General features: G+C 41.0%; 1 protein-coding gene across 1 annotated transcript in view; it reads right to left on the bottom strand.

The window, feature by feature from the left end:
- The window catches only part of FAT4 (FAT atypical cadherin 4), a 123,470-nt gene that overhangs the window by 56,165 nt on the left and 45,094 nt on the right, over positions 1-22,211 (bottom strand). The window contains exons 3-4 of the mRNA XM_030948360.1: positions 4,505-4,636; positions 1,575-1,836 (exon numbers count right to left, since the gene is read on the bottom strand). Coding sequence (XP_030804220.1) covers positions 1,575-1,836; positions 4,505-4,636 — 394 coding nt within the window. The remainder of the gene's footprint in view (positions 1-1,574; positions 1,837-4,504; positions 4,637-22,211) is intronic.

Raw genomic sequence — 22,211 nt, 5'->3', positions numbered from 1 at the left:
CAAGCAGATCCACAAATGAGAGATTCTCTCCCAGAGAAACTGAAGCCTCAACACTGTCTGAATAACTATTGGAAAAAGTTTTCCAAGCTGAAAGAGACATCATATTCTTGCTTTTACTCAAAGAAATGGCCAGGAATGGTTTTTATCTTTATGCAACAGGGGCAAAAATACCTTTTGTCCTGCTAGGCATTGCCTTAGTATGACTCAAAGGACCCTCCCTTTTCCACAGACAATCACAAGTTTTGGAACCTTCCAGACATTTCTTTCCAAATGCAGAACTCAATATGTGAGTACAAACCGCACAACCCAGCTCTGCTTTTTGAAACAGTGCCTTTGCAGGGTAACTGTGGTTAGAAAACAAGAAACCCTATAGGGGTCTGTTCTCCGCTGTTTTCTGAAATTCAACACCCTGTGAGTTTGTGCCAGTGTTTTCATTTCTGCATAGCTGACCTATCTGACTAGAGTCTGGAAATCAAGTGTCACTTTTTAGTACTTCGAACACTAATTATAATTAAGATCAGCTCATTTCCAAGAACAGAAATCATTAGGTTTCCTTTCCCTGGAACCAGATGAACTACGTGCAGCACAGTTAACTACTTTCAAGCAACATGATAATGAAAACTGCTTAAATCATCAGAAAAAAGAAGAGTGCTGTAACCCCCTTTAACCCAGCTGGATATGCTGGTATCTTTCACATCCATTTGATGATCTCAAGCTTTAATGTTTCTTTAACTGCAAGGGGAATGGGGATTACTCTCTGGGATAGAAAGTGGAACCTCAAAGGAGAAACCTCATGGTCCTTCCCCCTGGGTGAGCCTGCCAGCTGCTCCCAGACTTCTGGAGAGCAGAGCAGAAGATGCAGTACTTTAATACAAAATCAGCCTATTTGTTCCTTCAGCATCCATCACTGCTGATCTGGGCATGAAGCCCTAATGTACACCCTGTAAACAATTAACGAGAGAAGTCTCATTTTAATGTGGAGGGAATTAGGCTTGCCTTTTCCAGGGTTATTCCTGCTGAAACAGACCGAGACTCAAGGCTCTGAGAGAAAAGAGCATGGCTGGGGATCAGCAATCAAAGCACTCTGTGCTATACAGACATCTCAATTACTTCCAGAGCAGATTCCCGAGGCACAGCTGATTGCACTGGAATTCTTTAATGTGAAACACCACCAAATTTTGGGACACAGACTGTGGGGCAGAGTGCAAAAGTTGGAGGCTTGGGAGTAACCTTAGTTGAAGACTCCCATGCTTATGGAAACCCTAATAAAATCTTGAAAGCTAACACCACACAATTTGCATCTCCTTGGTTTATTCATGTTTTAGAATAATCTTCCAAGATGCTCCTGGCAGATACTGCTTTTGTACTAGCAATCTGTATAAAATCTTGGAAGTAATACTCATTTCTCACCTGGAGATGCGTAATAGAGCACAGTATTTGAAAACTTTTTTGATCTAAATGCTTTTTAGTTTTAGTTTACAACTCCCCTTTGAAGCATCAAAAGGCGCTCTCGCATACGAAACCAGCTTTAAACGAAGAAAACAACCACACGAGTATTTCCATGTCCTGTTTACCTGGAGTGGCATCTTCTGGGATGTCAAAGGAGTACACAGGCTTGGAGAACTTGGGGATGTGGTCGTTGACGTCGCTGACGGTGATGTTGATCCTCACGTCCGAGGACTGCAGGCCGTCGTCGGCGCGCACCAGCAGGGAGTACTTGGAGCGGCGCTCGCGGTCCAGGCGCCGGGTGGCGATCAGCTCCCCCGACTCGGGGTCAATGTGGAAGCTATCGTCTGCACCACTGATGATGGTGTATGTCACCAGGGCATTGGCTCCCTAAGCCAGAACAGAAGTGGTCAGATCGCCTCGCTTGCCAGGAAAACCACATCATAACTCGCAGCGAGACAAGGATCGTTCCAGGAACGGCGCTCGGGGATTATTTTTCAGAACGGTTTCCTTTAATAAACAGCCTTCCTGCCCAGTCCCTGCTTCAGCCCCACATGCACACAGTTTTTATTTATGAGATGTGAAATGATGAGATTACCCAGATACTTTGTGCTCCACTCTTCATCCAATCAATACCAAAAACTCTGTTACCTGTTTTAGTTTCAAACCAGCATCACCGAGCAGTGTGACTTCTTAAAACAAGAATAAATATTGATCCTTATTATCTTGGAAGGTTAAATTAAATCCCTGCCAGTGGGATCAGCTCTGCCTTTCTTGCTTTCTGGAGATGGGATGGAGGGAGCAGGAGAAGATGGGAGGGAGGCATGGAAGCAGGGGGACCTGGGGCAGCCACATGGCAGCACTTCCAGCCACAGCTCGTGGTCAGCTTCCAGTAAACTCATGGAGGCTGCGCTTGCAGCAGCCCCTCAAAGGTCAGTTTCTGCATGGAAATCTGTTTACCCATGTAAATAAAAAAACCCCAGAGTGACAAATCACACACCATTAAAATCACAGTTCTGATCTCTTGGGTTGTGCTGCAAGTCAAAAGCATTTGCTTTTGGGTCACAAAATTTCATTTATTCTGGGGGGAAAAGAAGCATTCATGTGGACTTTGAGCATTTTGGTTGCAAGGAAAATTAAGGCAAAGTAATGTTACATAGAAAAATGTCATGTACTTCTTTTTCCAAGACAGGCTTAAGGACACTGAAGGTTTGGTAGCCTCTAACATCAGATACAGTATCTAAACCCTGAGTGCTGATGGTGCCTGGAAATGCAAGCAGATATTTACTGTGCCCTCCTTTGGTGCCAGGCCAGAGTTCAGGTTTGACAGCTGAAACTTGCTGCTGATGTGCCAGCAGCATTCTGCAATGAACAGCAGATCAAAGAGATAAGGTGGAAAGGAATTCTAGGGCTGTTTCAAATACTCCTGCCTAAAAACCAAATTAACAGGGATAAACACCTGCTTGTATTTGTGAGAGGAGGGACAAGCATTAGTTACCTGACCTTACCAGAGCGCCCCGTGCCAAACCTTCTCTCTGGGGAGCTCTTTCAAATAGTCAGACTGAGCTAACTGATAAAAGGAAATTTAGAAAGAAAACAGGCTTCTGCAGGTGCAGTGCTCCATCTGTGTGCTCAGGTGTGCCTAGGGGATGCCACAGGCTTTCCTCCAATTGTGTGGCTTAGCCATCACATCTGATGGGAATTTTCAGAGTGATCACATTCTTCACCCCATGTTTGACCAGCCAGAGTCTTTCTAACAGAGTGCAACTAAAACCACAGCCATGTGTGATACTGGTTTATTCTTTGCCCTCAATATAAACCCTTCCCCTTCAAAAAGCAAGGGGGAATAAAAAGGTATCTCAGCCTAAAGCTGCACATCACTAGGAAAACTTGGGCTCCTTGTATAGAGTCTGAGTTACAAATGTTCTGGCAGGGAAATTGAAATCCTTCCTTTTGATAAAAACATGGACTGATTTCTCTCTAAGGAAACAGATCACTTCCCACTGGATGTGGGAATGTGATTATTCAGAAGGCGTAATAGATATGGGGCGGCTCAGGAATGGTTAAAAAGAGGCTGGAGCACTACTGCTATAATCTTAGATATATTTGCCATACCACACCACAGAGTGGTAGCTCAGTATTTACCACTTCCTAAAAGAAAGACAAGCAGCTAGAATTTTTGTTACACAAGTGCACCTTTCCAAAATCCTGGATTTTGTCTGCATATCAGGCTACTACTGGAAAACAAAGGGAAAACCAAAATATTTACAACACATTTGCACCATTCCTGGGGGTGTTCCCGTGGTTCCCTCTGTAGTAGTAAGATTAAGTACACCAATTAACAATCACAGGAAGATTAACCAAGCAAACACAAGAAAGGCCAGCAATAAAATTCTCTTAAGGAGGTTGAATCACCTTATTATTGGTAAACAAGAACTGCTTGCTGTTGTCAAGTGTAACTCTGTATTTTAATGACAACACAAACTTTTTGTATGATATTGACTTTTTAGTCGGTTTCCTCGTGGAAAGAAACAGTTCAAGCAAACAAAATTAACATGATTAACATTTTTATAACTTGAGTTTCTAAAATAAATGAGTGCATCAATAGCATGGTAGTTTCTTCATAGTACCTTAGTTGCAGCATTCCCATAATGAATCTCAGAGGGCAAAACTCTTTTGCAAACAAATTCATGTGCAGAGCACACATTTTATCATTACTTCTTTTCTCCACTTTTTGGTAAAATAAAACCTTCTTTTGGAAGGGATAATATTGATCTTTGTTAGGTCTAGTCAAAGGGAAAGCAGACATGATCAGAGTTTTACTTGTTCTCCAAGGCTCGTCTCAGATTCATTCTATTGCACACCTTGGAACTGGGCTCAACTACAACATCCTGGTTCCAAAGTTAGCTTAGAGCTCCACAGTACTGGACAGAACTTTGTGAATGACTGCCATGACTCCTAAGGCCAAGCTCACACAAAGGGATGAAGAAAACATGTAAAACCATGTCCAGAATGGCACTTTTAGCACCAGCATTCAAAACTGAAATCGTGCTCCTACCTCATCAGCATCCATGGCTGTCAGCTGCAGTATTTTAGATCCATCCCCTATGTTCTCCTCTACAGTCAGGTCAAGCATGTCTGTGGGGAATACTGGTGGGTTGTCATTGATATCCTGAAGTGTTATTTCTACCTGTAAAAAGAAGGAACAGGAAAAAACAGAGTGAGCACTGGACATGGATTAGACCTGAATGTTACTAATAAAATAATTCTGAAAGAAATCAGGTAAATTGCTCTTAATCACATGAATTAGCACATTCCCAAATCACACCAACAATAGGAAAAGCTCATCCGGATATTAAAATTCCACATTGTTATAAAATACTCCTAGGAAAACCTCTAACACAAACAAAGTTAATTTGACTTGTTGATAGCAACTGATTTTAAATGGTCCTAGCCTAGTTTATACTGGAAGAGATCCACTGATAGACTGTCATTGTAATCCTCAAAGTCAGCCCCTGGAGAGGAACTGCCAAGTGCTGGGGCAGGAGATCGTTCAACCATTAAATGCTGCCTGACATAAAGATGAGGTGGTGTAAAATTCTCTCTGAAATGTTTATATATTGGCAACTCTCCGTTCTGAGAGGGGGAAAAAACACCCTTGCACTTAATATATTTTATAACAAATAATCTGCTTTTCTCTCTCTCTCAAAACTCTCCTCTAATTGCAAACATAAACGCTGCTTTAGGAGCACCCACTAGCATCTACTCTCCTTGACTATCCAAAACTCAACAAATGTTCTTTTCACATGCCATATTTGCATGCCTTTCCAAGGAAGAATGATAGTTCCTGAAAGGTTGTTTTGTGATCTTTATCCCTAGTTTTTCATAAGCAAGATTTCTGCCCTGCTGATGCTAATTCAAAAAGATGCAGAGCTACATTTTCTCTTGTTGCTGGGTCTGGAATGTAATATACCAAAATAGAAAAAGAAGACACAGCTGTTTTATATTTACCATGGAAAAAAAAGTATGGTTTTGGACCCAAAATAATGAACAGTCACCAACCTCTGAAGACCCCCTAAGGAGAAAATGAGCAGCAGAAAGAATCGAGGAACACAGCAAGGCAAAGGTATGGATGACTTAAAGAAGGCACCTGGACTGATAGACAAAATCTTATTTATGCTACAGGATCTGCTCTGCCCTTATCCACAAGGACTCTCCAGGCATTCAGTTGAAAATATGGATTGGGCTGCTCTGGATATAACCAACACAGGCATTTCTGGTGATCCAAAGTCTGTGATTTTTGCTCTTTCTAGTCCCCTGTCATAACATTTTCTTCTCTGTTCTGTTTCCATAGGGACCACCAATGACCAAACTGTTCTGACTCGATCACCAGGATGATCCCAAACACAGAGGAAATATATTAATATTAGTGTAATATTATTATAGTAGCTATATGTGCTGGAAGTGGAGACAGAACAAGGGTCTTTTATAGAAGGCCATTACTTATTTATCCCCTATTTAATCCCTTTGGAGACTCAAAAATGGTGCACAAAGCAATTCACAGCCTGAGACAGATCAACCCAGAAGGTTTTATTGTTAAATTCATATCCCTGACAGCAGAAGCACAAGGAGTGCTGAGCAGAGCATCGTGAGCTGCGATTGACAACCACCTCACCAGACACAAACATTGGGAGAAGAAGCCAGCCTAGGTTGGTTTTCAAGGAGACTGGGTGACAATTAATCACAGAAATGTGAGGGACGTGGTAGAAATGACAGATGAAGGATTTTGCCAGCCCTCCTTGCCCATGGAACTGGCACAGCACACTTCTCCTGCTTTCCTCCCCAAAGTGCAGCGTTTCCCCAGACAGGGCTTCAAGGTAAAGCAGCTGCACAGCTCTGCAATTCATCTATTCCCACCATACATGTCATTCACAGCTAATGTTTCAGCTGCAAGTGACATTTCACCACCAGAACCCATTTTCATGATGAGAAATTGCCCTTTGTACAAATGATATGAAAAATATGTGACAACTTCTGGGGGGTTTGGGATAGGAGCTGTGCATTGCCTACAGCTTGAATAATGTGCAATAGCGAGGATCCAAGAACACAGATGGCTAAGGGTTGGGGGACAAATAAGTTAATTATAAAGTCAGATTCCAGAGGAGTGAAAAAAAAGAATAAAAGAGGTAATTTTATTCTGAAAAATCGGTTTACAAGCAAACAAAGAAACTGTATTTTATACCAAAGACATGCTTTAGATGGTGGAAAAATAAGAAATTCTCCAATAAGGATCAGAATTTTTTAGAAAAGAACACAGCATTTTTAAAGAGCATTTACACCATGATTTATTCCTTATCCACAAGGCTTAGATAATGTGTGTTGCCTCATTATTTACCATTGGCTAAGTCCAATTAGCATCTGTGTCTAAAGCTATCTTTTTACTTCTGCTAGAATTTACTACTTCAGCTTCCAAACAGAACTGCAGACCTGGGGAGTCAGATCCCTGGATGCAACCATTGGCAGAAATTCCACTGAAGTAATCATAGAACCACAGAATGGGGTGGGCTGGGAGGGACCTAAAGGATGATGCAGTTCCACCCACCCTGCCAGGGATGAGGATGCCACTCACTAGCCCAGGTTCCTCAGGGCTCATCCAGCCTGGTCTAAGACACAGATTTGAAAAAAAAATCACATTTTCCCTAAAACAAGAATCTGTTACGTTCCATTTAAGAGAGGATCTCATACGTGAATACCTGAATGAGATCGGATGTAAACTGAATATCCAGGAGCTCACAAATTAATTTCACTTTGAAATTATTCCATAAATTCCAACACGAAGCAGAAACCCACAGGAGAACCACAACCACAGAGTCTTCCATTGCCACAGGGCACTGGAAGATTGCAAAGTATCTTATCACACCTTTACTGGAGAAGAAAAAGAAAAGAGAAAATTCCACAAAGCTTTAATCAAAGATCTAAACTAAACCTTTTCCCAACCAACTGCTTCTTTCTAACCCCACTTCACATTTGCATGAAGATACTAATGTGTGTCACTTTAGGAAATACATGGTTTGATTATTTATCCTCAGTCACTAATTAGAAATTAAGTGTAATTCTGCCCTGGACTTCAGGAAGGCAAGACAAGGTGGTCATGGTGGTGTCACCAGCTGTTTGCACCACAGGAGTCACATTCAAAAAGGTCCCACAGATGATGTGCTGATCTCAGCACAGACGATTCTCCCAGCTCACCCTGGTGGCAAACTACCCACCAGAGACAGCAGCAAGTCCAAGAACAAATATCCAGGAAACCAAAGGCCTTGTAACCTCAAATACACCACAGGATGGAACACAAGGGCGCTGAAGGGATTTCTCCAAACCGTGGAAGGAAGGAAGGAACCATTACATGCCAGTAGGACTGCAGGAAGCAACGTGCCCAGGCTACATGGAAAGTGATAATTGCCACCTCCTTGTCCAAATCTATCCAAAATGAGGAATATTCTTCCCTGACCTCAAACTCATCACTCAGCACAAAGCTAGGATGCAAAGGCAGACACAAACCAAGCACCTCACAGCACTCCAAGTACTGCACTATGCAACAACAATTTCTGCCACTTTCCATCTGACAAATCCTCAATTCCTATTTGTATCAACAGCAACTTTAATACGGGACCCAAAAGTTCTTACTGCCACTCAGAGGACTCAAATATAATAAAACACAGAGACAGCAAAGATAGTTAAGCATCTTTGCACCTTCTTTATTCTCTAACTTCCCCTCTCCTGTGGTCCAGACACTGATGGATGTGGGCTTTGCTCCTCTGAACAGCCTTGAATTTCTGCAGAAGCCATAAGAACACAAACAGTTACAGATTCTCTTAAATCTGTTAAGATTGTAATGGAAAACTGATTGATAGATTCATGGTATTGTTTTGCTTTTGTTGTTCAAGGGAAAATGAAAAAAAAATCAAAAAGTTTTGGTCAATCCACATGCACATGGATCTCCCCAAAATCACTCTACTTTTGTACAAATTCTAGTACAGTGCTTTTCCTTCACACATTTAATAAGTGTAGAAAAAAAGACTGAAAATCAAAGCTTTCCCTCAGAGCTTATTCTTCAGACAAATACACATTGTTTATTCACCAACCCTTGTAAAATAAACACAGTAATTTTACATATCAATTTCTATGCAAACCACCTTTGTGTGGGGTTTTTTTTTATTAGTTTTATTTGTGTGCTTGTTTTTTATGTTTTACTCAAGCTAAGACGCAAAACCAGAGGCATACAACAAACCACAGAGATCTGCAATATAGAAAGCCAAACAATACCACAAATCTCCCTGTGCATGAGTCAGATTTCTCCTTCACAGGCTCAATAACATTCTCACAATAACTCCCTGCCCCTGCCACAGTTACAGATGGCCAGCCCATCCTCATCTGTGACAATTTGATTGCTGCAGCCTGTTGTCACAGACATTTTAAAAGCAGAGGAAGTATTAATTGCCTTGATCTTGTTAGGATTCTTATTTGCTGTTCAAATTAGCCTCTTGTGTTTTTGGTTTTTTTTCCTCCCTAAACAAATTCAGAGCAGATTGAGGCAGGGCAGCATTCACCTCCAACAGTTCTGCCACAATTTACTCTAAATGTAGATGTTAGAAAAATAGTTCTTTCTCCATTCAGATAAACCTCAGCTGTTAACAGATATAGGAATCATATCAAAACCTCAAATTGTAAAGCACACTGATCTATTAAAGCATTTAAGACATAAACTATTCTTCAGCTTATTTAAAATAATTTGTTGAATTAAGCTGCTAAAAGGTGAAGTTTCACTTCTCAGAGCAGAAAAACCAATTCAAAATACCAGTACCCCAGGTAACTATTACTGAACAGGCTAGACAAGCTCCACACTCAACATAAAAAGCTTAAAATGAGAGTTCTATTCTGGAAAAAGAAATTATTTTAGTGGCTGGGTTTATGAGCTACAAAGGTATGTAAAATAAAACATACCCTGCAAGGCAATGTGCCAAATTCTAACCAATCATAACACCTTCCATAAACCAATGGGTTCACTTGGCCAGACCCTATCCTTCTGTTTTACTACAGTTCTTAACATTCCGTTTGCTTTTATTCCAAACTCGGGAGGGTTTACAGACAGAACAGCTCTCTGAAGCTCTTCCACCTATCAAATGACAACGAGGAGAGGAAAAAAGATGACACAGGAAACGTGAATGAGCTCACGTGGCAGCAGCAAGTTTCCCTGGGAGTCTCCAAAGAGTAATTCTTGCTTGGAGCCATGCTCTCCATGGCACACAGTGGGTCAGAGATCTGTAGATAGAACACGAGCTGAGGGAGGAGGGAGCAACTCCCAGATGCCTCACGCCTTCCATGCCTCTTCAAAAGCTACAACTACTTGATTGAAGATCAAACAGAGTGCAGAGGCAACAGCTTTTCTTTCCATTTATAGGGTTTTGTGTCATTCTTCCTCCCTTTGCTCGCTGCCTCTCTCAGGAGATCCCCTCTAATAATCCATGAGCAGCATCCCCACAAATCACCCTGGAGACTTTTGTTTATGCCTAAACCATCAGATGATCCTTCATCTTAAAACAAAATTAAGGAGTTTTTTCTTCTTTGCTGGAGAACATGGCAGCACGTTATCAATTTGACCTGAATAAAAGTGAAAGGATTTTATTTCCCCCTCCCTTGGAAAATCTTCTAAGTAATATCATTCATGATGATAAAAGGAAAGAATACAACTATTAATTCACCCCATCCATGTAACTGACTGAAGAACCTGGCCAACACCAGTCTTTTTTTTTTTTTTCCTTGCCTTCATCTTCATCCAGCAAACAATGATTCCCTAATCCTGGAAAACACACACGAATGCATAGATTCCTTTTGTAAACTGATGTGAGGACTCAGCCTGGCCACTCACACCGGTGAAGTTGTGGTTACACTCAGTGCTGTGGTTACTCCTCACTGCTCAGGAGGCGCAGTGCATGAGAGCTTCGTCCAAACTGGAGAGGCAAGGGAATGGGGACATAAAGGATCAGAGCACAATGCATGTCTGGAAACACATTTTCAGGAAAAAAAGAAGAAAAATCCTCTTCAAATAAAAATATATATATATTTATAAATAAATATAAAATCCCATAGCCCATCTTGAACAAGTTTCCAACCTTGCTCTACATCACTGGGAAACAGTAAGTTTGAGGGTAGAAAAAATAAACATAACTTATGCTTTGAAATTACTTGAATAGCCAATAATAGCAGAGCTCAGGAAGGTGAAAAACCTGAACTACTGATCATGCACATTTACAATTTCACAACAAGATGGAAAGGCCATTTATAAAGGAAATATCTTGGGACAAGGCAATAGCTGAGGCTGAATGAGGCATCTGAATATCCCATTTTCCAGGAGGCAAACAATCCCAGTGCATGCTAGCACAATAAAAATCACATTAGTCTATTGTGCTGCAGGCCAGCAAACCTGTTAAATAGAAATGTAATGTTGTTAAGAACCCCACTACTAACAGGGGGAAGATTGCAGCTGGGGAGAAAATGTGGGGCAAAAGTGCCAAAAAGGCACTGTTTGGGAAAAAAAAGACATTTAAAAAGCCAGGTTTAAAAGACTTAATTCTGATGTCTGAGGTGAAGCTTGATGAAACACAGGATGGGAAAGCTGCCCCAGGCCCCACCACTGCCCACTTCAGTTGCCCCAAAGCAAATAAAACATCAACCCTGTACACAAGACAGCACTAATTTAGAATAGGGATTATAGAAATATTTCCTTTTACCTCACAGAATCAGGAATTACTATTGATTATCAGCCTTGAAATTGTTTGGAAACTTAGGGCTCAATGCACTTTGGAAACCTGTTTTGCTTTGTCCATTAAACAAACATGTTTGTTATAAACGTTATTATGATTAACATGCAGTGCTGAAATTTCCCAAGTAATTTTAATCTGTGGGGTCCAGCTCCAGAATTTTAACACTGCAGAGCCCTGCTGGATTTAATATCCTATTATGTACAGTTTAGTAGGGTGACTTGATGTTTTTCAACCAAGACACTTTGATAAAGCATTGCCGTAAAACGCTGGGAGATCAGAGTGATCAAAGCCACTGGGATTTCACTGACATTATCAGAAAAATCCTAGAATGACAGAATAATTTGAGTTAGAAAGGCTCTCTGCAATGAGCAGGGACATCTGCACCTAGACCAGGTTGCCCAGAGCCCCATCCAACCTGGCACTGGATGTTCCCAGGGATGGGACATCCACCACCTGTCTGTGCCACTGTTTCACCACCCTCACTGCTGAAAATTTCTTCCTCATACTTGAATCAGGCGTAAATCTGCTTTCATCATAATTTAAAATAAAAATTCAAAAAGAAGCTACTTCCTTCTGTTGTCCCTAAGAAATATTGATCCTAGTGCTGTAAAACAAAAAGGTGATATAATTGTTTCATTTTTTCTCCTTTTTTTTTTCCCCTATCTGTTAAGGTGACCACTGGGAGTTGCACTGCCTGGAGTCTTGATTAAATGTTTCACTGCATCCAGAACACTTCATCATGCAGCATAGCCAAAATCTATTATGGCTTGCAAGTGACTCATACTTGAGCTATGAGAAAACCATAATAAAGAGCATTTTACATAAAAATGCCCAAAAGGTTGGTAATTCAATCTTGATTCTAAGTAGTATGCAAGGTCTCTGTGTCCAGCCTGTGCAGACAATAAGGCATTGTCTGGAAATGTGTTACCTACTGTGCTTACAGCTAACTTTTTTTGCCAAAGTCCAGATGAAAGACACTGAAAAGAAATAATCTTGTCCCAGAAGAAGGCCACCAGCCAGGAGAGGACTGACATTTCCAACACAGAAGATTAAAAATAAAGTTTTCCTAAAGGCAAAGCAGGCAATGCTAAAATTCTAATTCTTTCTGAAATCAGTATTTTAAGGTAATTTAAGCACTACATCATTTTCTGCTCCCTCAAGAGACATGGTCTCACATGCAGCTGTGGAATTAAAACTGGATTAGGGAGAGCACTACTCAAACCTTGGCTAATTTAATGAAGTTTAACATGCTGACTTTAAAACACACATCAAAACATAGAGAATCATAAACGTGGAAACCCAGTATGATCCAACTTCACAGCAAATCAGAGATAAACATCAAATTGGTACAAGGGATAGAACTGATAAGGAACGCCACCAGCAGTTATTTCCCCCCTTCCCTCACTCCAGAACCATAATAAAACACAGGTTATTTTGTCAGGACTGGTTAATGAGTAACATATATAGCTCAGTCAATATTCACACAGTTTTAAAACCAGATTGATTGTAGGGATGAGTTACCTTGAACTCCATTTCAGCAGGACTAATTAATTAGCACACCAGGACCTCTCCCAGGTCTGCCCAGAAACTGCAACCCAGTGGCAGCAAGGCAGAGCTGGGCTGGCACTGAGGAGCACAGAAAACTCCTCCACCCACCCATCCTTCCCAAGGATGCTGGATATGCACACACACATGGCCCTACAGCATTTCCCCAGACAAAAGGGGGGACTTTCTCATAAAGACATTGCTGCTTCTGCATCTAGTACCACCTCTGCTCACAAACTCAACTCCAAGTACCTGCCAAACCAACACAAACACTTGGCAAACCCTCGCTAGTGAGGTTTTTCTTTTTTTTTTTTTTTTGCAGTATACATTTGGGACCCGTTTGGCTTATAACTTTGCATTTAATTAAATGAGTTCTACTGCCATGTAATAAGAAATGGATTGAATCAGTAAGAACATTTCAGTCTGTGCCAGAAAATTAAAAAAAAAAAAAAAAGGATAAAGTCAGAAAATGCAAGCATTAGAAGTTCAAGGATGGGAATGTCACACCTCTAAATTAAATAAATCACCTAATTAAACTCACAGGTGTGACATTTAAGACACATGCAGTCATCAGGACGATGTGACAAAGCCATCCCATCACTGAAGGCTGCCCGAACAGCAAATGGAAACCTCTTCACTCAGAGCCATGGCAGAAAAGGCACTGCTACAGACACCAAGACACTGTATTCCCTAGAGACACTACATTCCCTTGCACTCGCAGAAAACAATCGGATATTTGAGATATATTTAGGATTTATTTAAGATACAGGACTTATTTAAGATATTTTTAAGATACAGGACTGAATGCTGACTGATGTTTTGCAGTTTTGAGGGTTTCACATGCGGCACCTTCCTGAGAAGAAGCCCTCTAAGAGCCTAAATACACTTTAGCCAATAAAACACACAAGTCCAACGTGTTACTTTCCTGTTTCACATTTAGAAGCACAAAGCCATTTCATAGAAATGCCTAAAGGTTTTTCCCCCCCACACAGAGCACTGCTAGCAGGGAACAATCAGGGCTAGAAATCCCAAATATTTCTGCATCCTCCTACAAATTTCAGGCAAATGCCTTCCTCGCCATATTGCTCTTTTGCAGACTACAGGCTTGTGCAGCAGCTTCACATCTGGTGTCGGGGAGGGCCCCTTCCCTTCCCTGTGGCCACAGGCCACTTGAGGCCAGAAAAGCTTTTTTCTGTGGCCACAGCTGGACCTTTTCATGTGGCTGCCCTCAGCAGAGCCAGCTGGCAAAACTGAGGCTACAGTGGCAGGGTCAACAACTTCAACCCACTGGGCACACCAGCCCTCCTTTATTCAGAGTTTTTATTCAGGCAGCTGGACCTTCAGGCATATCTTTCTTTCCCCATTTATCTTTTTGGTCCACCATGGCTATGGAACCTTTAGTACAATTATTAAGAAAATCCCACATGAGTGCATCAGCCTACTGTTATGTCTGTTGGACCAACTCCTATACCTGGACCAAAAAACAAAGTCCTACATGCCTCCAAAACCTAGTTTTTCCTCCAAAACCTAGTTTTTCCCCCCAACTAAATTCAATATGTCTACATTATCTCTTCTTGGAAAAATTGCTGTTTCTGGTGATGATGTTTTGCAATAGAGCCCTTCTTGAAACTGAATAAAAAGCTCTATAATAGTCCTTTACCAAATCACAAAGATTCAAGTTTGCATATAACAAAAAGCTTTCATCTCCAAAATTATTCTAAATAGCTGAATAACACATTTCTTCTGGCCCAGGAATGTGAAAGGTGGATGAAAATCCACTTACAGAGTTCTTCATGTCAGCTAACAATTTCTGTTTCCTTTGCTCACCTTTTGAATTTTCTTACTCAGCTGTTGTACTTTGGATTTGACACAGCAAACTTAGAAAATCAAGCACTACAGACTAATTAAATGGTCTTTAAAAAGACCTTTTGAAACATGTCATTTCAGCATATCTGTAAATACACACAAGACCTCGTGCACTGAAGAAAAAATCAAGTAAAAAACCCCAGACTTTCACAGAATTAGCTGGAACAGTGTGCTTATGTGGGATTCTGACAGTCATCTTCCTCAATAAAGAATATGAAGTGTTTTATTTGAGCATAAATTCAGAAATTTGACTTTCATTGGTTCCTAAACATCCACTACATCTTCCCTAGATGCAGCACCTACATCAAACTATGAAGTTAAGCTCTCTGGCTGCTACAATCAATAATGAGAATTTTTAATAGCCCAGATCCTGACATATTCCTATATTGCATCTGCCTCCCCCAGCACCCCGGTTTTGCACCACAGCCAATCTCTCACTGACTTTTTGTATTTATTTATTTGTTTTATTGTGGATAGTCCCAAGCAAGCCCTGATTACTGGGTCAGAAACATCACCAGCAGCTGACAATTGTACCAAACCAAAGCCTCCCTGCAATCAAGTAAAAAACTTTGAGTTCTGATAATCTTAGTAAACCTCTTTTAGAGGGAAAAAAAGGAAAGAAGAAAGAAATACACTGGCACTTGTGCATATCTTAATTTCAGTGTGGCAGGATGCAGATATACCACAAGAGAATGGTTCCCATGGTATTTCCAGCCTAGGAGAAACCAAAGAACCTTTCCATGCTCGGGTCCCTGTCTGGTGTCCTGACTGAAGTGACTCAGCTATTCCTTCTACTATAGCACTTGGGTTTTGCAGTTATTATCCCGATTGTGCCAGATCTTTGATCCTTTTGGAAGTTCACCACCACTGGTCATTACTACAAGTCTCTGGATATTTAAAATGTATGGATGGAATTTGAGAAGAGCTGAGAATCACCAGTTCCCTTCTGAGGAACCCAGAAAAAAAAAACCAAAAGAAAAAATTAAAAAACCAACAAAACAAACCAATCGGAATAAATGTTCAAGTGTAACCATAAAAGACTCAGAAATTCTTAACAGAGTTCAAGAATCCCTAAATACACAACTAAAAGATATAATTCTGTCTTTTGAAGATTGAGCTTAGGTTCAATTTCCTTGTGTTTTCCCCTTGTTTCACTTCCTTTGATTTGTGTCTTCAGCAGGGTGTCTATGATGTGGCATGGGATTATTTTTTTTTTTTAGAGCACATTTTTTCTAAAGATCTTGTAGGTTGCAACAGTCTCAGTCTCTCTGGTTTTAACTGAATTAAGGAGTGCTGTGTACTGAATGTACAAACTGGCCCACTACCCATGTGGAACAGATTAGACAGCGATCATTCATTGTATGCTCACAATTGAAGCATTTCAATAGCTTTATAGACAATTGACAAAAAAGAAAAAGTATTTTGAGGACAAAATTTGAATGGCTTACAGTTAAATGATTATATTATATTATAGGGCAGGAAAACAGAAACAGAGTAGGCAAAATTTAATACCAAAAAACCCAACAAAAGTCGCACATTAACTCTTAGCAAGAAAATTACAGCAACAAACCTGGGCATCACGGAGAGGTCTAAAAAACAAGGGTTTTGTTTCCTGGTTTTTTGTACCATTCACACCCCCCTCCCTGCCAAGATTCCTCAATCTCAGCCTGGTTTGATCCTTCCATAAGGTCTGACACCTTATTTTATTTTCCTAAGCTTTATACAGAAAAATGGCAGAGCAAAATTTTTCTGTAAAAAAAGTATTTTATAGGTACAAGTGTAATAAATCTGAAAGGTTTTTGAGAAAGTCATCAAGCAGTTAAAAGAAGGAAAATAAGGCAGGCAAAGACTTCTGAATAATTTAAAAAAAGGCAACAACTCAAATGCCTCTGCTAGCTCATCATGTTAATGGAGACAACAACATAATTACCAACATAATTTCATAATGAACAGCTGGTGATAGGGCAACAGGGACAGCATCATGCCCCAAAGACATCATGGTGTGCTTTACATGGCATTTGTTTCTCTTAAAAGTAATGGCATAGGAAGTAGAGCTGCAGATGTTCTGTTTAAAAGCATTCTAAAGCTGAAAATACCCACACCTATCCAGAAACATGCTGCTTGAAATATCAGCATTTGTGAGAAATGAATAATGGCAATTTCTGCATGTATCAACAGCTGCCTTCCACAAACTTCCAAGAGACTTTCTCCAACATGATGAAAGGCATCTTTGTAATAATAAAACACCATGGTATCACCAAGAACAAAGGGAGGTACGAAACCTCTTGCAGGAAATCTCAGCCCCCAAAAACTGAGGTGTAAACTGAAGTCACTCCTTCAGTCTTGCCAATGACCAGCCTATAGCACAGAAAAGCAGAAGCTGTTATTTACCTTTCCTTCAAGCTTTATGAATCACTGACACACTCCCTGCTGTGTGCCATTTGCTGACACGTCATATTCTGTCTCAAAATGATGAATTTTGTTCAAAAGAATGAATTACTGGTGTATTTAACGCATCTTCTGATAACTATTAATTGTGCATTTCCCCAAACATGTTTCTTACACAGGCATCACCAAACAACTTCTTGAAGCCCAGTAAGTCACAGATGCCCCCCAAGCAGGCATGAGATGACATGCAAAATGCTGTACATATTTGCAATATGCCTCAGGGAGAAAGTCACAGGCTATGGGTACTGTAATTCAGGTTAAAATAAGAACAGCAGAAAAAAATGAAGGGGGAATATTTGTAACAAAGCTAACTGATGGCTGGATTCACATTTTGTTTTCAGTAACCCCAAAACAAATCCCAAGAGACTCCAGCAAGGTTAGTGCCTTTCTTTGCACGGACTGAAGTACATGGCAAACACTGCTGAGTGAATTAAAACTAGCATACAATACAAGCAAGTTAGAAGGGTTAATTGAAACCTCTCTTTGAGCAGCAATGCAAACCCCTCAAATCTATCAAAATTAATGAGAAAAGCCAGAAGAAACATTCTGGTTCTGTCTAGACAGCCAGAACCTACAGTCTGCCTTGCATTAATAAATGCTATAGAAACGAAACTCTGCTGTGAGGGTGGTGAGGCCCTGGCACAGGCTACCCAGGGAAGCTGTGGATGCTCCATCCCTGGAAGTGCCCAAGGCCAGGTTGGACAGGGCTTGGAGCAGCCTGGGATAGTGGAAGCTCTCCCTGCCCATGGTCTTCATGGTCCCTTCCAACCCAAACAATTCTGTGATTCACTTTATATCCAGCTCTGCCATCCTGGTGTACAAAAGCACAGGGAAACCTTTTATTTCTCTGGGTTTGGTATCAAAGTTATGCTTGGATGGTAGAGCAGCTCCAAATGGCCTTGTTGTGACACTGTCTGAGCTTCAGAGCCACCTCTCCTCCCCAGATCCATCCTGCCCACAAAGCCCTCACTGCAGACTGGCTCTGACCCACACCAGGCTGAGCAAAACCCCCTTTCATTTCCCCCACAATCTGTCAACTTCAGACAGCAACACAATTGAGGCCTTTGAGAATTATACCCTATGTCAGCCCTACAGCTTCTCCCATCTTAGCCCTTAGAGAAAAACAAGCAAAAGCAAAAAAACCCCAAAAAACTCACAAAGAAAAACCTCACAAAGCAGAATGAGCCTCCCAATATGACTTTGTAAGCCCATACCAACAGCACAGCTTGGAGGGACAAAACCAAGCAGAGGAGACCCTGAATGTGCCAGAGGGGCCCAAATGCTCCAACATCCCTTCAGTGTTTTGGGGTTTTGAGGTCTCCTGGACATTCCCATTCCCAGGACACACGAGCACCTATTGGCACCTCTGGTAAATCCCTACCTGCTGCTCAAGCCATTTCTTCTTTTTCAGGCTGATGAACGTGTGCCTAATAACCAGCAAAAATGCAAACAGGACCTCCAAAACAACTTTCTACTGACCTAAAGTAGTTTGACACTTATGAAGACATCATTCTTCAATTTATGTTACACAAAATTATTTTCCTATGTTTCTAGCATGCCCTCGTAAAGCACCACAGACATCAGAACAGAATTAAAAAGAACTTACAAAGCACACTATCTCTACTTTCTTTGCACAGAAGGTCATTAAAAATATGCAAGTAGCTTCAAAATCACATTTATTCACTGTGTTTCAGCACACCCACAATGAACATTAAACTTCTAGTTCTTGGGCTTAGCATATGTTGGTTTTTTATTAACTTTGTACTTTGCAGGTTTAGAAGGTGCGCTGCAAATCATGAGCCCCGGTATTTGTGGCTCTTTAATTTAATATAGAGCTACAATATTATAAATACATTGCTGAACTAATAAAATCATCCCAAAACAACAAAGAACATCAAATTCTGCAGTATAAGTTTTATGCTACACAGCATTCAGCTCACCAGTACTTTCTAATCAAGCTTCCTGTACCACATTTATATCATTGCAGCTCATCAAATTTTCTGATTTATGTACAAGGACAGCTCAGCTCCTCTGGTTTTTGGGTACGTTCATGTATGCATCTTATTAAGGCTAACTCAATTAACACCACATATTTGATAATCAGTTTGACAAATAATAGCATCAGACTGCACGGAAACAGAGCAGCACTTTAATTTTTTTTATTTTTTAATTCTTCTGAACTTGAGCTTATTTCCTGGTATTGAAATCATAATTAACTTACATCAAAAATCCTGCTGCTGTAAATCCTACTGCCTTCAGTAACTATGCCAGAAAGGGGTCCATTATGTGAGTCATCTGCTACAAACCAGAAAACAGCAACCATGCAACAGAATAATGCCAGCTGAAAAGATTTATGTTACTCTGACCACATGCCCCTTCGAGTTGTGTAACTCTGCACAATGGCTATGATACCATCTCTTTTCTCTCAAATGTGACCAAGGAAAGGTGCCTAACCATTTCAATTGATGTGTTTTTCTTCCTGTGGGCCTAAAAAGCAGCTTATTTGTACAACTCAGGCACCACAGCAACGAAAGTTGTGTGTCTCATTTGGCACAGGGCCAGGTAATGCTTGCAGAGTGCCAAATGCTCCAGTAACCTAGATAATTTACACAGAGATGACGCACAGGAGAAAGAAAATCAGGTTATTACTGCATTTACTACCAGATACAGCTTTAAATTTCCTTGTATGCAGGGCTGTGCTTTAGAGTGAGCCATCCTCACTAGACACTTTTGGAAAATACACTTGGCACTTAGAGAGTGCAGTTTAAAAAGAGGGAGGGAAAAAAAAACCAGAAAGAGGTAAATTTAGAAACAAGAATTAATGAGTACATCTGTAATTCTGTAATTACGGCATCTGCTCTTAAGCCTTTGCATCTGCTTGTGTACAGCTGCTCAGCACTGTCAACAATAACCTTAAACCCATGACCAGATAGCATCTCACAACTTCAAGCCAAGCAAGGAAAAAAAAAAAACAACAAACAAAAAAACAAAAAGAAAAACCAAAAGGAAAAAAAAAATAAATTCACATAGCACATATGAACACACTGATGTGCCTAAGCTAATGATCAACTGGACAAAAGCTCAGTTTTAAAAAATCTGTGTGTAGGGTTTTATGGTTTCAAATACAAGAAGGCTTGTGTGTAACTGAAGAGCTGCCTTCCAGGAATTAGCAAAAGGAATAATCTCCATGGGAGAGGCTTCATCATAAGAGTTCATTGTCTGGCAATTGTGTTTCACAAACAAAGACTTTAATAAAAATGTTCTGTTAAATGTATTTTAGTGGAAATCTCCTCAAAACAAACTGATCAGGACAAGCAAAGCACTACATTTTAAAGCAAAGAGTGCTGTCAGCATCAATCCCCCCTGATAGTTTAGGAAGAAGGTTTCTGAAGGGGTCACACTGATACTTAGTTCAGAGGGAATTCAAAATGGGACATACCTCAAAGCTACTGAACATCCTCAAAGCCTACAAAAAGTCTCAGAAAGATAATTTCAAATACAAGGCAAAAAAAAAGTCAATATTTAATAGAGACTGCCTCTTCATTTTCTGTTTCTAGCACTGTGCAGAGCTGCACCCTCTGGGAATGGCTGCTCCCTCTCAAGTGTCCACTGGGATTATTCCAGGCCTGGCAAACAAGGTTTTTATCTCAGTTTCAGTCTCGGTCCTGCCAAATGCATGAGAACCAAGTGGAAGAGGTCCAAATATTTTTGTAGATGAGCAATTTGGTCTATGTGTGCTTTACTGTCCTGCTGAAGCAGCAGTGACACACGCATTTGGGGTGCAACTTCCAACAAGACCCCTTGTTGGGTATCTTCCATTGTCTGCAGCTGCACAAACAGCTATAAATGGGTTGAGTTACCGTGATTATGGGTGTTTGAACACAAAAGTGTGAATGGGAATAATTTATGAAGAGCCTAAGATTAGTTTCCTTGGCAGAGTATTCACCTAGTGGTGCTGTGGGATTGGAAAGGTCTGACACTTCCTTAGGGAGAGGAGAAGAACAGGTCACCTGAGCTCTCATTCCCAACACCGCCCACAGTCCATCCCTCCTGTACTCTTACTGGGGCAGTGGTGGTGCCACAAAACACAGCTTTCCACAACCTGATTTCCTTTCCCTATGCTCTACCTGCAGTCTTCTCAGAGCTTTTATCGCTCTAGTGTGCATGCTTCCACATCCTTCCTGAGCAGGCAGGCAGCACTGTGGGTTGTCACTGCCATATTTTCTGAAAAATCCTCTTTGCCCAGGATTCTTCTCCTGGGAAGCTGAGAAGCCTCAGGGGAAAAAAAGGAAAACAATAATTATCTCATTTGCTTCTCCTGTGTTTTGCTGCTTTGGAATGTGGTTGGAGACTGTTTATCCAACAGGTGAATTGTTGTGATTTAATGACCAATCACAGTCAGGCTGTGTCAGGACTCTGAGGCATCAGTCATGAGTTTTTAATTAGTATCTTATTAAGCCTTCTGTAAGTATCCTTTCTCTATTCTTTAGTATAGTTTAGTATAGCATTCTTTAATATAATATCATAAAATAATAAACGAGCCTTCTAAGAACATGGAGTCAGAGTCATCATTTCCTTCCTGCCACAGGGGACCCCAAAAACACCACAGTGGGTGAGGCACAGTGAATATATTCTGATGTTTTACAAGCACCCTTCCAACCCACACTCCTGCCAGGGGAGATATGAGCTGTTCAACAGGCCCCTTCTGGAGGGCAGTACGTCCCAGAGTTGTGCTCCACTTCAGGATCGCTCCTCAAGGAGAAGCAAGGAGGGAAGGAGGAAGGATTACCTGCTCATCCCAGCAAAAGGGTTTGTGCATGCTTTTCTTCCAATGGAACACAAAAGGAGAGACACACCACGCAGACAGCCAAGGAAAGGGTTCCCAAGCACCTAGGAGATAAAACCCAGCCAACTGTGTACAGCAGACCTGATTTCCTGCAGCGAGGGAGCAACAAACACTTGCCACAGGGGAAGAGCCACAGATGTCACATCTCTCTAGGAGCCCATCTGAACACAGGCCAGTGACGTGCCCCAGATGTAGGCTAGGCCAGACACACGTATGGCATGGGGAAAAGCCTTCTGTGC

The sequence above is a fragment of the Camarhynchus parvulus genome, chromosome 4 (assembly GCF_901933205.1).
Source record: "Camarhynchus parvulus chromosome 4, STF_HiC, whole genome shotgun sequence".
NCBI lineage: Eukaryota > Metazoa > Chordata > Aves > Passeriformes > Thraupidae > Camarhynchus > Camarhynchus parvulus.
Note: the sequence above shows the minus strand (reverse complement) of the source record. Positions and strands in the feature narration are given on the sequence as shown.